The 16,529-nt window shown below is 38.6% G+C and overlaps 1 protein-coding gene and 1 long non-coding RNA gene across 2 annotated transcripts; one reads left to right on the forward strand and one right to left on the reverse strand.

Moving 5' to 3' along the window:
- Window positions 1-1,142: 1,142 nt before the first annotated feature.
- LOC136151223 (putative olfactory receptor 2W6) lies at window positions 1,143-2,120 on the forward strand. Its single transcript, XM_065912169.1, has one exon. It carries the CDS (start codon window positions 1,143-1,145, stop codon window positions 2,118-2,120), a length of 978 nt encoding a protein of 325 aa, XP_065768241.1.
- A 6,538-nt stretch (window positions 2,121-8,658) lies between these two features.
- Window positions 8,659-16,472, reverse strand: LOC136151145 (uncharacterized). Its single transcript, XR_010660006.1, has 3 exons — window positions 16,343-16,472; window positions 15,420-15,730; window positions 8,659-10,744 (listed from the first exon to the last, which is right to left on the reverse strand). It is a non-coding gene; the product is annotated as an uncharacterized lncRNA (long non-coding RNA).
- Window positions 16,473-16,529: the final 57 nt, after the last annotated feature.

The raw sequence follows: 16,529 nt of genomic DNA on the forward strand, positions 1-16,529 counted from the left end.
AAATGTAAAGCATACATTTAGGTCTGAAGTTTATGGTCAAAGATTATATACATTAAAAAATTCATAAATAAAAAATAAAGATATGGTACTGTATCTATTCATAGTAAGGCTGATATAGTTGTATCTCTTATCTATATTCTTGTAGAGATGAAATTAGGTGATAGTTTTACCTATAGAGTTCCAAAGCAGCTAAAGGATAAACTCATGCAATTAGTAAATTCCATGGGGAAAAATAACTCATAGTTGTTTAATAAACTGCTTTTTGTTTCAATTAACTGCCTGGTTAATTTTGCTGAATGGCCAGGTAAATAGGAGCTAACACAGATTGCTGCCATGTGTATGTGGGGACCAAAACCTTTTGGAATTAGTTCAACTTTTAATTCTGCAACAAATCAATAAGACTACGTAGATGGTGTAATAACATTCATAAAAGGTGTTCAAAGAATTATACAGCCTCTGTACATGTAAATAAAAGTTAATAGTACTAATAAGGACTTTTATCCGGCATCAAAAACACATGCACAAAAAAAGGGCAGGAGAGTAAAGAACATCAAAATTAATACAAGAACAACAGTGTAATGTTGAAGAGGGGGGAAAAGAGGAGGATGCTGGTTGTGATGATAATTATGATTACAATTATAATGGTTGAGATGCAGACGTTTGAAACTGAATATAGAAAGTGATTCTCTTAGCAAAAGGTAGAGTTTACCACAGGAAAATGTCATTTAACTTTTACCTTAAGCTCAACAGCTTTGTAAGAAAAATATCTGTGTGAATCAGTGGTCAAAAATTATCTTTAGAAGCATTCTGGGGAATTCCCTAGCAATCCAGTGGTTAGGATCCATGTTTTAACTGTCGTGGGTGCCAGGCTCAATCCCTGGTCAAGGAACTAAGATCCTAGGAGCCACATGGCATGGCAAATAAAAAAAATAAAATAAAACTACACTTGATATGATTAAATATGTAGATTTGGGGAAATGAACACAGCAGATATGTTAAGAGGTGTTCCAAAATGGGAGAAAGCATGCAAATAAGTGGCCTTTGGATATTCATGACAAACTTCAGAGGTTTTTAGTTCTACCTAAGGCTGACACTATTTTTTTCTTACCATGGTACAGCCTCCTAGTTTTGCAAAAGGAGCAATGGGAACCAGCAATGGAAGTTCCAGAACAGACTTCATCCTTCTGGGCTTTTCTGATCGGCCCCAACTGGAACACATCATCTCTGTGGTTGCCTTCATCTTCTATATTATAACACTGGTAGGAAACACAACTATCATTCTTGTATCTTACCTAGACACCCAGCTCCATACGCCCATGTATTTCTTCTTATCCAATTTGTCTTTTTTGGACCTCTGTTACACAACTAGCATTATCCCCCAGATGCTGGTAAATCTATGGGGTCCAAAAAAGTCTATTACATATGGAGGGTGTGTGCTCCAATTCTTCTTTGCCCTTGACTTGGGAGCCACAGAATGCCTTCTCTTGGCTGTGATGGCTTACGACCGCTATGCTGCTATCTGTCAACCTCTTCACTACACAGTAATAATGCACCCCGAACTTTGCCGGAAGATGGTGTTGATTGCCTGGTTAGGTGGTCTTGGCAGTGCCTTAATTCTTTGCTCTTTGACTTTGAAGTTGCCAAGATGTGGGCACCGGGAGGTGGATAATTTTTTCTGTGAGATGCCAGCATTGATCAAGATGGCTTGTGTCTATTCAAAAGTAATTGAAGTTGTTGTCTTTGCTCTTGGAGTGGTATTTCTTCTGGTACCTCTGTCACTAATTCTCGTCTCATATGGAGTTATCACTAAAGCTGTCATGAGAATCAAGTCAGCAGCAAGGTGGCGAAAGATCCTTAATACATGTGGTTCCCATCTCACAGTAGTATCTCTGTTTTATGGAACAGTAATTTATATGTACATGAAGCCACAAACTAGCACCTCACAAAATGAGGGGAAATTCCTTACTCTCTTTTACACCATTGTCACACCCAGTCTTAACCCTCTGATATACACTTTGAGAAACAAAGATGTAAAGAGTGCAATAAAGAGAATATTGTGGATAAAAAAATGGCCAGCAAAGTCACGAATTAGATGGAAAAATCACAGTGTAGAGAGCTAAAGATATAATATTGACCTTGCGCAACAGAAGATGAATCAAATCATTTATTCAAAGAGTATTTCTAGGGTGTTTAACACATACCAAGAATTGCACTAGGTACTGACTCTGTAAATAAATAGGAAGTAGAGATAAATGATAAGGAGACAGATAAATAAATATACATAAATAAAATGTGATTCATGCATTCAAAAGCTTCAAGATTAATCAGGGACTACAAATAAATAAATAATTATGAAATGTGGTAACAACATACAAAAATTGAGAAATTATTTATCATAAGCATCTATTCTAAAATAAAATTGTACTGACTTTTTTCTTCCCAGACGTATCACTTTTATTAGAAATAACAGTCTTTCATTCACCTGATTCTGCCAAAGGAGACATTGTGGTGGAGACTGACAGCTCACAAATACCCATTCCACCTTCTGCCTCAAGTTATAACAGAGGAGAGGGCTACTACACTGGGGCTTCCCTGGTGGCTCAGTGGGAAAGAATCCACCTGCCAATGCAGGAGACACAGGTTGGATTCCTGGGTTGGGAAGATCACGTGGAGAATGAAATGGCAACCCACTCCAGGAGTCTTGCCTCAGAAATCTGCTGGGCTACAGTAATGGGGTCACAAAGAGTCAGACACCACACAGCAAATAAACAACAACTACAAGTTGACCATTTATAATGAAGTCAATATAAAAGGTTATTCCTCATTTAACACTACCTGCTTGCACTTTCACTTTATAATGTTCTTTCTTTTCTTGAATTATAGTGGTAGTAGACAGTAATTTGGAGGAAAGGTTTTGATGCTCTTACTTGACAAAACAAAAATTTAGTAATCATATGTTTAATCCCATTTTTATTTTATTTTATTGGTAAATACATTCAAAATCTGGGGATCTCTATGCTGGAGAATAAATTAAACTTCTCTACAAGTTGATCATTTCAGAGACTGAAAATCATCTCTGCAAATGAAAGAGTCTTCACATCCACAGTGCACTGCTATGTCATTTCAAGTGCAAACGAATCCACCATCTGCCTGAAGTATCAAATATTTGGGAAAAACTGACATTAGGCTATTTCTCACCTGTACTTTCAGTTCTGTTAAACAAAAGCAAACCTTTGTTAGGAAAAAAATTCCTTTCTGAGAGAGAATAATATTAGCTATTTGACATTTTTCAGAAACAGCAGATACTTCTTGAAGAAGACACTAATTATTACCACTAGTCTAGAAAAATACAGGTTTTTCTTTGGAGTTGAGGATTCAAGAGAATTTATAATTGTTTTAAGATACAGTAGTATCATCAAAGAAAATAACATTAAAGAATAATATAACTTTAACGTATGTTTATCTAATATTTTAAGTGCACATTCACAGTAGCCACATGAAAATGATGGGTTTTAAGTTCTTGTGCGCCAACCAAAATATCAAAAGAAAAGTTTCCATCCTTGCTGTCCTGCTGGTAAGAAACATTTCATGAACTTAAATATGGCCCATTGCTTTTCTTTATTGTTATTATTTTGCAGTTTATTCATCAGCCCCCAATTGCAATATTAACAGAACGTTGTCTCCATTTTGCTTGGCCTTTCCCCCAGAACGATCTCCAAACCTGAAATTCCAAAAATGAGTTTATATCAGTTCGCATACCCGACCAGGAAAGGACTGGTAGCTAAGTTCACTACTGCCATTTTGGCTTACGGCCACAAGGTGGTGCTATGAAAAACGGTCCTTCAAAATATAAACACTGACATTCTAATAAGAGCTAAGGAGGTTTTGCCATACAATATTGTAAAGTAAAATAAAAATTAAAAAGAGCTAAGGAGGTCACATTGGTTCTTATAAGGAAACTGACTCTCCCCTTTGCTTTTTCATAACAATTCTGTACCAGTGAGCCCGGCCTTCAGTCTCCCTTAGTGGCAGATTTTTGTTTCCAGATTTTCCAGTTTGAAATTCACCCATCTTCATCAGAGGACCTGCAGCCCATTAACTCTGGCCGAATTTGCTTTGGCATGAGGTTCTTGAGGCCCGGATCACTTTGCTCTCTTTTTCGTTCTGGATCCCCATCTTCATAGGGTCGGACAATTTTTCCTTCATCAACCAATCCTCCAACCTACACCCAGCTCTCCAGACACACACACACACACACACACACACACTTTTATAATTAATTACACTCTTTCCCAAGAAGATGGCAAACTCTACCCACATCCTCTCGATATCCCCAGCATCTCTAATTCATAAATTTGCTGCAAGAATGTGGTGCAGCAGGCATTAGGATAAATACTGCAACATCACACAGTGAGAACCAAAGAACAAAGATTTATTGGGGAAACACAGGAAACCAAGAGTCAGGAACAAGAGGCAAAGTACTTCCACCCTCTCATAATCTCAGGGAGAGGAGAATCAGCACCAGGGTCAAGCTGTTCTAGTCCTGACACAACTGCTGTACCTTCTCAAAAGGTAAACTTGAATTCCATTTCTCAGTGAGACATCAAGACTACTTTGTTGCCAGACAGTCTAGGTTTAGATGCCAACTGTTTGAGGAAGGCCAGCTAAAGACCATGGATACCTGGCACCTAAAGACCATGGATACCTGGAAAGTTGGAGGCTATCCTGTTAGGGAGTGTAAGGCACTGGTCCAATGGAAAACTGAGTTTAAGTGCAGTCCTTCCCTCCAGGAAGAGGGGGAAACCCCAGTTCCAGCTAGCTTCTTTCCTAGGCAACCTAGAGGGAGACCTCAGGATCACTTCTGAGTAGTTCTATTCATTGCCACACAGAAGATTAAGAAAAATATTTCACCCAGTGTTCAGTATAGTCTGTAGTTAAAGTTCTCAATAAATAGTAACTACTGTAATTAGTTCTATTTGACTATTATTTCTTTTATATAAGTCTATTAAGAATCTCATATGGGAAGAGTATCAGAAGCAATTGACAGGGGTGGACTTAGTCTTTTATGAATTCATTAGCAAAAAGAAAAAAAAATCTAAAAGTACGTCAAACCTCATCCTCAACTCTCTGTGTGTAAACTGGACTTAAACTATGCACTAAACCAGATGGACAAAACATTCCATCCAAGAATAGCAGAACACATATTCTTCTCAAACACCCATGAATATTCTTAAAATACCCATACTACCGCCCAAGGTAATCTACAGATTCAATACAAACCCTATCAAAATCCCAATGGCATTTTTCACAGAAATAGAAGAAACAATCCAACATTTGTGTGGGACCATAAAGAACCTAAATAGCCAAACCAATTTTGAAAGAACAAACTAGAAGGCATAACACTTCCTAATATCAAACTATACTACAAAGCCACAGTAATCAAAACTGTATGATATTGTAATAAAAACAGACACATAGATCAATGGAACAAGAATAGAAAGCCTAGAAATAAGCTCATACATATACAGATAAAGGAGCAAAAACCATGCAATAACCAAAGGACAGTCTCTTCAATAAATGATGCTGGAAAAACTAGATAGCCACATGCAAAAGAATGAAATTAGACCTCTCACAGTATTTAACTCGAAGTATTACACCTCTCACAATAATTTACTCAGAAAAGGATTAAATAAAGACTGAAATTTCATGACCTAACCAAAAAACTCCTAGAGGAAAACATTATGGGAAACAAATGGTTTTTTGGATACGACACCAAAAGCACAGTTTAAAAAAAAAAAAATGCAAAGACAACCTATGAAATAGGAGAAAATCTCTGTAAAACATATATCTACTAAGAGGTTAATATATGAAATCTATAAGGAACTCATACACTCAATTGCAAAAAAGCAATTATCCAATTTTAAAATAGACTGAGTACCTGAATATTTTTCCAAAGAATACATGCAAATGGCCAAAGGTACATGAAAAGAGGCCCAACATCACTAGTCATCAGGAGAATGCAAATTAAAACCACAATGAAATATCACCTCATACCTGTCAGAATGGCTATTATTAAAAAGCCAACACAAATAACATGTGTTAGTAAGATATATAGAAAAGGGAACTCTGTATACTACGAGTAGCAATGTAAACTGATATAAACCATTATTTTTAAAGTATAATGAGTTTCTCAAAAAATTAAAAATAGAAGTACCATATGACTCAGGAATCCCACTTCTGGGTATATAACCAAAGGAATGAAAACAGAACTCAAAATGATATCTGCACTCCCATTTTTATTGCAGTGTTATTCACAGTAACCACAATATAGAAACAACGTAAATGCCAATCAACAGGTATGAATGGATAAAGAAGATGTGGTGTATATGATGTAGAATATATAATGGAATATTACTCAGCCATGAGAATGACATCCTGCTATTTGTGAGAATATGGATGGACCTTCAGTAAAATGTGCCAGAGAAAAACAAATACTTCATGGTATCACTTATATGTGGAATTAAAAAGAAAAAAGAGGAGAAAAAAAATGGTTGACAGGGGCTAGGGAATGGGGAAATAGAGAAAGATTTATAAACGGTTACAAGGGGAATTCTTTGCCAGTCCAGTGGTCAGGTTCAATGCTTTCACTGTCACAGACCTGAGTTCAATCCCTGGTTGGGGAAATAAGATCCCACAAACCACATGGTGTGACCAAAAAGGAGGGGAGGGAAATGGTTACAAACTTCAACTATAAGATAAATAAGGTCTGAAGAGCTCATGTAAAACCTAGTGACTATAGTTGATAACATTGTATTTTATAGTTGAAACTTATTGAGAGAACTTAAATGTTCTCACTCCCCCTAAAAGAATAAATATGTGAGGTGATGGTGTATTAATTAACTAGATGGGTGGGGAAGAGGGTGATATCCTTTCATAATGCATACACATATCAAATCACAATGTACACTTTAAATGTCCTACAATTTTATACTTCAATAAAGGTGAAATTTAAAAAAGAAAGGCAAAGCAGGGAGGGGAAAACAATCATGGAAAGTGCTACTTAGAAAGGATGGTCAGGAAGTTCTGAGTGTGTGAATGTGAGCAGAGACCTGAATGAAGTAAGGGAGTCGGTCTTGCAAAAAAATATAAGAGAATTCCCAAGAATTGCAAAAGATATGTTCCACGTGCTTGCCAAAGAGCAAGAAAGTCAGTGTAAAGCAAGTGGCAGAACTGTAGGAGATTCTTTCTACAGGGACAGTGGGGGGAGTTAAAATGAGAGGCCTTATACTTCACATACTATAAAGCTTATTCTGAAAGTGATCATTCAGAATGTAGGATGGTTCTATAACAGCTGTTCCCAAACTTTTTGGCACCAGGGATAGGTTTCATAGAAGACACCACTTTTCCACGGACTTGGGGGCGGGGGGGCAGGGTGCAGAAGGGGGATTGTAATGGTTCAAGCTCATTCTATTTATTCTGAACTTTATTTCTTTCATTATCACATCAGCTTCACCTCAGATCATCAAGCATTAGATCTTAGAGGTTGGGGACCCATTTTCTATAAATCAGATTGCCTCAACTCTTTATTTAAACAATCAATGCCATGAAAGAAAAGTTGAGTGATTTGTTCTAGTTTCACACATCCAACAAAAATACCACATAAGCAATAAATGCAAGTCATATAAGTATTTTAAGTTCTCTTGCGGTCATTTTTTAAAAGGTTTAAATGAATAGCTGAAATTTTAATCATTTAATTTGTATATCTAAAATACTATTTCAACATGTGACCAATACAAAAACTGAGATATCTTACTTTTTTTCTGTACAAAATCAAAACTGGTGTGCATTTTAACTGACAGCACATCTCAATCACATTTACAGCATTCAGCTCAGTAGTTACATGTGACTAGAGTCTACTATATTAGACAGCATTGCATTAGACAGCATTGTTGTTGTTGTTCAGTCACTAAGTCATGTCCAACTCTGTGACCCCATGGACTGTAGCCTACTAGGCTCCTCTGTCCATGGGATTTCCCAGGAAAGAATACTGGAGTGGGTTGCCATTTCCACATAGTTCTAAATTAGACTAAAGAAACAACTACTGCAATGTGTGTACCTTAATTGAATTCTGATCGATGGTATAGCTATAAGACTTTGGAGGATAATGGGGAAATTTGAATGTGGGCTGGATGTTAGATGTATTATTGAATCAGTAATTTTCTTCAGTATCATAATGGTATTGTGACTATGAAAAAGAATGCCACTATTGTCAGGAAAGCATTCTGGAGTATTTAGGGATAAGTATCATGATATCTTCAACTCATTTCCAAATGGTTCAGAGAGAGGCAAAGTAAATATGACAAAAATGTTTTATAAAAGTGGGGAATGATGGGAAGCCACTGGAGAATTTTGACAGCACCTGATTTGTATGTTCAAATAATCTGATTGACTGCTCTGTAGTCTGTCTAGGATCTATCCTGTAGGGTGACCAGTGTGACATGACCTAAATGGAGACAGTGAGAAAGGTATTCAGGATATATTTTAAATATAGCATTAACATGATTTGCAGGTTTTCTTGAGAAAAAAAAAAAAAGGAAGACAACTTTCAAGAGAGTGGTATAAACATAGGTATTTATTTTTTCCATTCCACCATCTGCCTTGAAATGATCCCATGAATACAGAAATACCATGTCTGTGGTTTATATAAACATATTGCTGACATAGAGATGATAGCAGAGCATCATTTAGTTTAACAGGATTGGAGTGAGGGTCAGGAGAAGATACAATTAAGACCACCTGCCTAAAGAATAGACCATGATACTCAGCCACAACTTAGATCAGGGGAACCAAAAAGAGTCAGCAAAAGCCAGATGAAAGGAACAGTTGTAGACATTGAAAGGCAACCCTGAAAAAGCATATGATGGAAACCAAGCATTCCAATCAAAAAATATCTTACTGTGCCCCCCCAACACCACATTTACCAGACAAGGTTCTAGTGACCTTGAATACATTAGTAAACAAGAGACTAAGTTTTTTGTCCTCATGGAGTTTATATTCATGGAAAGGGATAATACACATCATAAACATTATAAATGAAGTATGTATTAGAAGTTATTAAGAGGTATGGGGGAAAAGTAGGGTAGGATAAAAGCAATTGAGAAAACCAGGAAGCAAGATACAATATTAAATAAAGTTAAGTTCCCCCCCAAAATAATAAGGATTCTTTGGTGTCAGTTACAGGGAGGTAAATGTGGATGTGGCTGAGAAAATAACACTGGACTTAATTTTTTACTTTCACATTCAGAAAGTTTCTCTTCAGTATGTGTTCTTCTCTTATGTTCAATGGGATCTGTATTCAGTCTAAAAGCTTTCTCATACTTTTCACATTTATATGGTTTCTTTCCTATAGGGACTCATTCGTGTACGTTAAGTTCTGAGCTCGGATGAAAGGCCTTCCTACACCCTATATCCAAAGGGTTTCTCCTCAATATGTACTCTTCTGTGGTGCCTTAGGCCTAAGCTATAACTAAAGGCTTTTCCACACACTTGACACTCATAAGGCTTCTCCCCATTGTGGGTTCTTTTGTGTTCAGTAAAATGACTTCCCACCCAAAGCCTTCCCACATGGGTTACAACCATACGGTTTCTCCCCATAGTAAATTATATTTGATGTCAGATCTGCAACTGAAAGACTTCCCACACTCAGCACACTGGTAGGGTTTTTCTCTTTCTCCAGTGTGGATTCCTTTGCATTTGGTAAGGTCTGGACTCCCACTGAAGATCTTCCCACTTCTGCACATTCACAGCGCTTCTCTCCAGTGTGGACCCTCTGATGCAGTGTAAGGTAGTGCCTAAACTGGGACTGCCAGTCAGAGCACTCATAAGACTTCTTCCCACAGTGGATTTTCTGGTGCGTGGTAAGGCAGCTCCTGGGCTTAAGGGCTTTCCCATAGTCACTGCACTCAGGATTTCCCTCCATTGTGTATCCTTTTATGCTGAGAAAGGACTGACCTGCTACTGAAGGTCTTCCAACATTTATTACATTCAAACAGTTTCTCCCCATTATGGATTCAGTGTTTAGATAGGGTTGAGCTTTTCTTAAAGGATTTCCCACAGTCCTCACATTCACAGGTTTTCCTCCAGTGTGAATTCTCTTGTGTTTATTAAAATAGAGCTGAGCTCCCACTAAAGGTTTTGTAACACTAGTCACACATACAGTTTCTCCCCACTGTTGATTCTTTATAGTGTTGGATTAGGGCAGAGTTTCAGCTGAAAGCATTCCCCCACACTTTCACATCTGCAAGGTTTCTCCCCAGTGTGGATTCTTCTATGTACAGTGAGAGCTGAATCACTCTGAAAGCTTTTCCATATTCAACACATTCAGTTTCTCTTTGGCATGCATTTTCTCGTGCAGAATAAGATCTGACTACTGACAAAAGTTTTTACAACCAGTACTACACTCAAAGAAACTGTTCCCATTTGAAATTTTCTCATACCTGGCATATTCTGAGCTTATGGGCATGCCTTCCTCTAAATCCTCATCTTTTTGTTCTGAAATGAGAATTTTCTTACCTTTGTCTTTCAGCTTTCTATAATGTCTATTCTTATCCTTCAATGTTTCCGTAGATTTTCCACTTTGATTTTTATGAGAATTTGTCAAGATAACCCTTTGTCACTTCTCATTTTCCAAAGATAAGTTTTTCAGTTGATTCCCTACCTCCAATCTTGGTCTTAACACTGGACACTAAAGGAGAAAGAGAGAGAGAAGAAGAAGAAAGGAGGAAAAGAGGAAAAGAAGAAAGGAAGGAGAAAAAAAAAGAAAATGTCACTTGTTTATTGCACTCAGGTGGGGGGAAAATGGATGGTGATTATATGGAAGAAGAAAAATGAGCTACGGTGAGACATTCTCTAAATCTAAATATTGTTTAAATATTAGGGACATGACAACGGACAAAATTAAGAAACACCAGGATAGAGCTATTGAAGAAAGATAAAGGAAAAGGAAAAATGAGTTGAAGCAGAAAACAAAAGGAAATAAAATACGTGGTAAAATAAAATGGAAAATCTTAAGCACATAAAGAGGGATTTTGTTCATAACCTCAGAATACCCTCCAAACTGAACAAAATGAGACTAAAAGATGGGTTACATTTGCAGTGATCCCACCAAGGAGGCTCAAGAACAAGAGCAACTCAAGGAATCTGTTCAGCCCAGGCCTAATGTCACACATCTCACTTTGAATACATTCTCTTCTGAATGCTAGGATTTCAGTATTTTCTTTCAAACTGTATCTCTGAACTCCTCTTCTCTATATATGTCACTAAACACCCCTTCTATAGGAAACCTTCCAATTAATTCAATCCAACTTTTGTCAAACAAGGACTGAGTTTTGTCTCTATTACTGTTCACTGTGTACTAGTATACACTATTTTGTTAAATCTTAGCTAATTAGGTCATATATTTGTCTCCCAAACAAGAATGTCAAAAATATGTAGAATCTCTGGCATAGATTCTAACTATTCTAGGAATAATCTCTTCATCAAAATTCAAAATAAAGTTACAGGAAGTCCTCTACATACAAACCTTCAAGTTGTGAATCTTCAAAGATGTGAATGTGCCCAGAGAAAGGACAAAGACAAGAGGAAGAAGTAACTCAAAAACTGAAGAGATTCAAAACAGGAAATGGCAAGGGGATTTTGAGGAGGCATTGGTAGTTTTTGAGGCATAGGACACAAATGTAGAATGGTTTACAAAGGTTGCAGCAGTCATCCAGAATGCAATCCAGTGCCACTATGTCATCTATGACAAGAAAAAAAGCTATATGACCCAGACATCATGGAATCATTTTTCAAGAAAGTAGACAGAATTGAATAAAGCAAGGAACCAGAACCAGAACCTGTGCCATCGATGTCAGGTGTGAGTGAAACTGCAGCTTGCTCTATCTCCTATTGCTGACAATCCTTCAGCTCTACCATTTCCCACCTCCTCTCCCATCTCCAGTCAGTAGTTCTTGCCTGTTCACTCAACGCCTGTAGGAGACAGACCTACTAAAAGGCCTGGCAAAAGAACTAAACAATCTTGCTGAGAGGACATGGCTCAGTATGTGACTCCTGGAGGAATCCAGGAGTCAAGAAGGATCAAAGAAGGATCAAAAAACATCTTGAAAGAAGGATGTACACCTGGGAATGGAAAGCCATCAACAGACTGTTCCTAGCTTTGGCAGCTGGGAGGCACATAAAGATTAACTGGGTCTTTGTCCTTGAGGCAGAAAAACAGGGATACAAAAATGTTAAATGTTAACTGCATAGGATTATCACTGAAGGCCACGTGGCCTGCTATGCTCATGTAAACATGTACAAGCAAGTCTCAAAAAGTATAATAAAGCAGGCTTGAGATCAGTTTTGGGCACCTTCACCTCGTGGTGGTCTTGGTCCCCTGATCCCTGCTATAACTTCCTTGAGTGTTTCTCATTCTTTCGTCATGCGGCGCTTTCAGGAACCTGTGCTGTCAAGCTGGACTTGACAGATGCCAGCCCCTGTAAGCCAGCTGTTATAATGTACCACTATACTTTCCACGGTACTGTACTATAAGATTTTAAATGTTTTATTTTTTGTTATATGTTATTTGTGTGAAATGTATTATAAACCTATTATTGTACAGTACTAAACAGTTGATTGAGTATATAGTTAGTTGGGTACCCAGGCTAACTTGTTGGACTTATGAACAACTGGACTTACAAACACACTCTCAGAACGGAACTTGTTCATGGAACTTGTTCATTTGTAGGAGACTTACCGTATCCTCAATATAAGCACATGCATATTAAGTCACTTCAGTCATTTCCAACTCTTTGCAACCCATCGGATCATAGCCTTCCAGGCTCCTCTGTCCATGGGATTCTCCAGGCAAGAATACTGGAGTGGGCTGCCATGCCCTCCTCCAGGGGATCTTTCCAACCCAGGGATGGACTCTGCGTCTCCTGCATTGGCAGCCGAGTTCTTCACCACCTGGGAAGCCCCAATATAAGCACAGTATAGTTGAACAACATGGGGGTTACGGGTGCTGACCCTCTGCTCAGTCAAAAATCCACATGTAGGGACTTATCTGGTGGTCCAGTGGCTAAGACTCCATGTTCCCAACACAGGGGACACCTGTTTGATCATATGCAACTAAGATCCCATATATTGCACGATGTGGTCAAAATAAATAACAACAAAAAATTTACAATGAAGTATCACTTCACACCAGTCAGAATGGCCATCATTAAAGAGTCTGCAAATAACTAATACTGGAGAGCATGTGGAGAAAAAGGAATCTTTCTATACTGATGGTGGGAATATAAGTTAGTACAGCCACTATGGAAAACAGTACAGAGGTTCCTGAAAAAACTAAAAAAAAAGAGAAAAATAGAATTACCATGTGATCCAGCAAGCCCACTCCTGGGCGTATATCTGGACAAAACTATAATTCAAAGAGATATATGCACCCCATGTTCATATTAGTACTATTTATAATAACCAAGACATGGAAACAACTTAAATGTCCACTGACAGACAAATGGCCAAAGAAGATGTGGTACATATATATAATGGGATATTACTCATTTTAAAAAATCTGCTTGTAATTTTACAGTCCACCCTCCATATTCAAAGTTCTATATCCTCCCATAAATCGTGCAATACGTTTTAAAAAAAGAAATGCATGTAAGTGTACCCACACATTTCAAACCTATGCTGTTCAACTGTCAACTGTCTACTATGCAATGATACTATCTATAAACTGCAAACATAGCACCAACACCTGAAATAGAGACCAGTATACACATGGGCTGTTTCAATGTTCATATAACAAGTATTTATTAAACACAAATCATGTCATGATGTTCTAGGGATAGATAACTCCAGTCTTTTGCCTCAAAAATCTCAGTCTAGCACAATGCTTCTCAAACCCTTTTCTCTGATATACCCTATAGATATACTCAAACATAAAGCCAAATTTTTTTAAGCCAAGTATTTTATTCCCATTTTACCTCTGATCCTACTCCCACAACACTCTGTACCTGCTTCTATCACAGTGTTTATCACACTGGAATGTTATCACAGATTTTCTAGTCTGTTTCACCAACCAGACTGAAGTATCTCGAGGTAGCATACTTGGTACCAGAATCATTATCTGGCACTTCAAGTACACTCAATAAATGTGTGAATGAATGCATGAATTAAATGAATAAATGAATGAACTGTTTAGCATCTGCTCCAGATGTACAGGAGAAGGCAATGGCACCCCACTCCAGTGCTCTTGCCTGGAAAATCCCGTGGATGGAGGAGCCTGGGGTCCATGGGGTCGCTAAGAGTTGGACACGACTAAGCGACTTCACTTTCACTTTTCACTTTCACTCATTGGAGAAAGAAATGGCAATCCACTCCAGTGTTCTTGCCTGAAGAATCCCAGAGGCGGGGGAGCCTGGTGGGCTGCCGTTTACGGGTTCGCACAGAGTCGGACACGACTGAAGTGACTTAGCAGCAGCTCCAGATGTACAAGGCACTGACAGGGAAAGCTGGTGCTATTAAACTGAAGGTTGGCCTTTCCTCCCATAGATATATCAGGTATAGTACAGCCCAGTGTTCACTTGGGTCTTTTTTTTTTTCTCTGTAATAGTCATTTGCGTAACAACTAAAAATCAGCTCTTGGTACCATCATTTTAAAGATATGCTCTGGCTCCTTTTCTACCAAAATTCGCCTCATAAGCAGAAAGATGACTGCTAGCTCCCCACCTCTCTTTTGCAGGATTCAAAAAGAAAAGGAATGATATTTTCAGGCTGGATGACTATGGGCCAGTGTTGAGTAAACAGTGAATCAAAAGCCAGTGCCAAAATCTCACATGCCAAACTCTGCCCTTCTTGAGTACTGGATGGAAGCTAAATGTAAGAATGACATCAAAAGGAAAGGAGGGACTTCCCTGGTGGTCCAGTGGCTAAGACACTGTGCCCCTAATGCAGGGGTCCAGGTTTGATCCCTGGTCAAGGAACAGGATTCCACATGCCACAACTAAAAGTTCCCGTGCTGCAACAAAGATCCTACATCCCACAACTAAGACCTGGTGCAGGCAAATGAATAAATAGTTATTGTTGTTTTTTTTTAAAGGATTATTTACATGTTAAAATTAAAATCCCAGTAAAGATACAAAAGCGCAATCTCTGGATTACAGTGAAAAGGAAAATCCAAGTTTCATTCCATTTTAGGAAAAGACAAACGATGCACACAGTCTTTCCAACAAAAGCATGCAACTTTAAAGACCATCAATACAGTCAATAACAAAATGGTAAAGGGAGAATCTCAAATGAGGCATTTTGTCAGTATTTTCTTTAACCATTAAGAAAATCACATCATTCATAGTTTCTCTTCCCTGGCCTCCCCTTACCCATTCTTCTCCATCCAGATCTGGCTCTCCGTCTCCTATCACTCCTGTGACCATCTCTCTACTAAGTGAATCACGTAACCATATCCAGTACTGTCTCTCTCCAGGTAAGACATCCAGGGCCTGCTGCTCAGGACAGGCCTCCTCAAGGGAGCAAAATCCCTGTGAACCCCATTAAAAATAACTGCCTCCTCCCAGTAACTGACATTTTGAGCCAAGGGGCAGGAGCTGCTCTGCATTTTTTGTCCATTGGCAGTATGGCTTTAGAGACCAGTGAAATTTAGAAGCTCCACTCTGCATTTTAGGTTACTGGCCTGAAAGAAAAGGGCAGGGGAAAAAAGAGAGAGAGAAAGTCATGGATGGGAGCAGTACCACATTAACAAAACTCACAAAAAAACCGAGCAGCCTGACGGGAAAGAAACTGGCAAAGAGGAAGTTAAAACTCTAATCAGAGATTCAGAATTCGTGAGGAAACTAGTGTTGAGGTTAAAAGCACCATATCGTTTAGATTTTTTTCCTCACCTTAGCAGATATGCGACTGTAGGTAAGTTTTTGGTATACCTGGGCTTCAAGCTGCTTATTTAAAAACTGGGGGAGTGATAATACTTACCTCATTGGATTGTTTGCGAATTAAAGGAGTTAATGCATATACTGCACTTAGAACTAAGGCCTGACCCAAAATAAATACTTTATTAACCGGTTTGCCAAATAAAAAAATTTTAATTGTAATATTAAAGAATAGCCTAAAGAAGGAAGAGCGGGGGGGGCTGCGGAGGGGGGAGTGGAAATATGACTAGAAGAGTTAAAGATAAAATAGGTTTCAGCAGGCAGGCCCTCCTACATCCCATCCCACCTCGGATCGCAGGCCCAGCCCCAGAAGGCCAGAAAGAAGCTCCCGCCAGAACCCCGGAAAGGGTCTAACAGACCTTACCCACGACCTCCGCATCTTCCCGGGTCTTGCTGGTCCTGTCTTCGCCGCACTGGGGCCGAAGAAGCCCAAGGACCTACCCAGAAGAGGTCAGAAAAAACCGCATCCTTACCTCAGAGTCTAGGGGCTGAGCCCCGAAGTTGCAGATAGCGCCTTTCCAGTCCGCGGTCTCTATGGTAATGCGC

Source organism: Muntiacus reevesi, chromosome 20 (assembly GCF_963930625.1).
Source record: "Muntiacus reevesi chromosome 20, mMunRee1.1, whole genome shotgun sequence".
Classification (NCBI taxonomy): Eukaryota; Metazoa; Chordata; class Mammalia; order Artiodactyla; family Cervidae; genus Muntiacus; species Muntiacus reevesi.

Excerpts from the sequence above, each read along its gene's own strand:
- LOC136151223 (XM_065912169.1), top strand. The coding sequence starts at position 1,143 with ATGGGAACCAGCAATGGAAGTTCCAGAACAGACTTCATCCTTCTGGGC.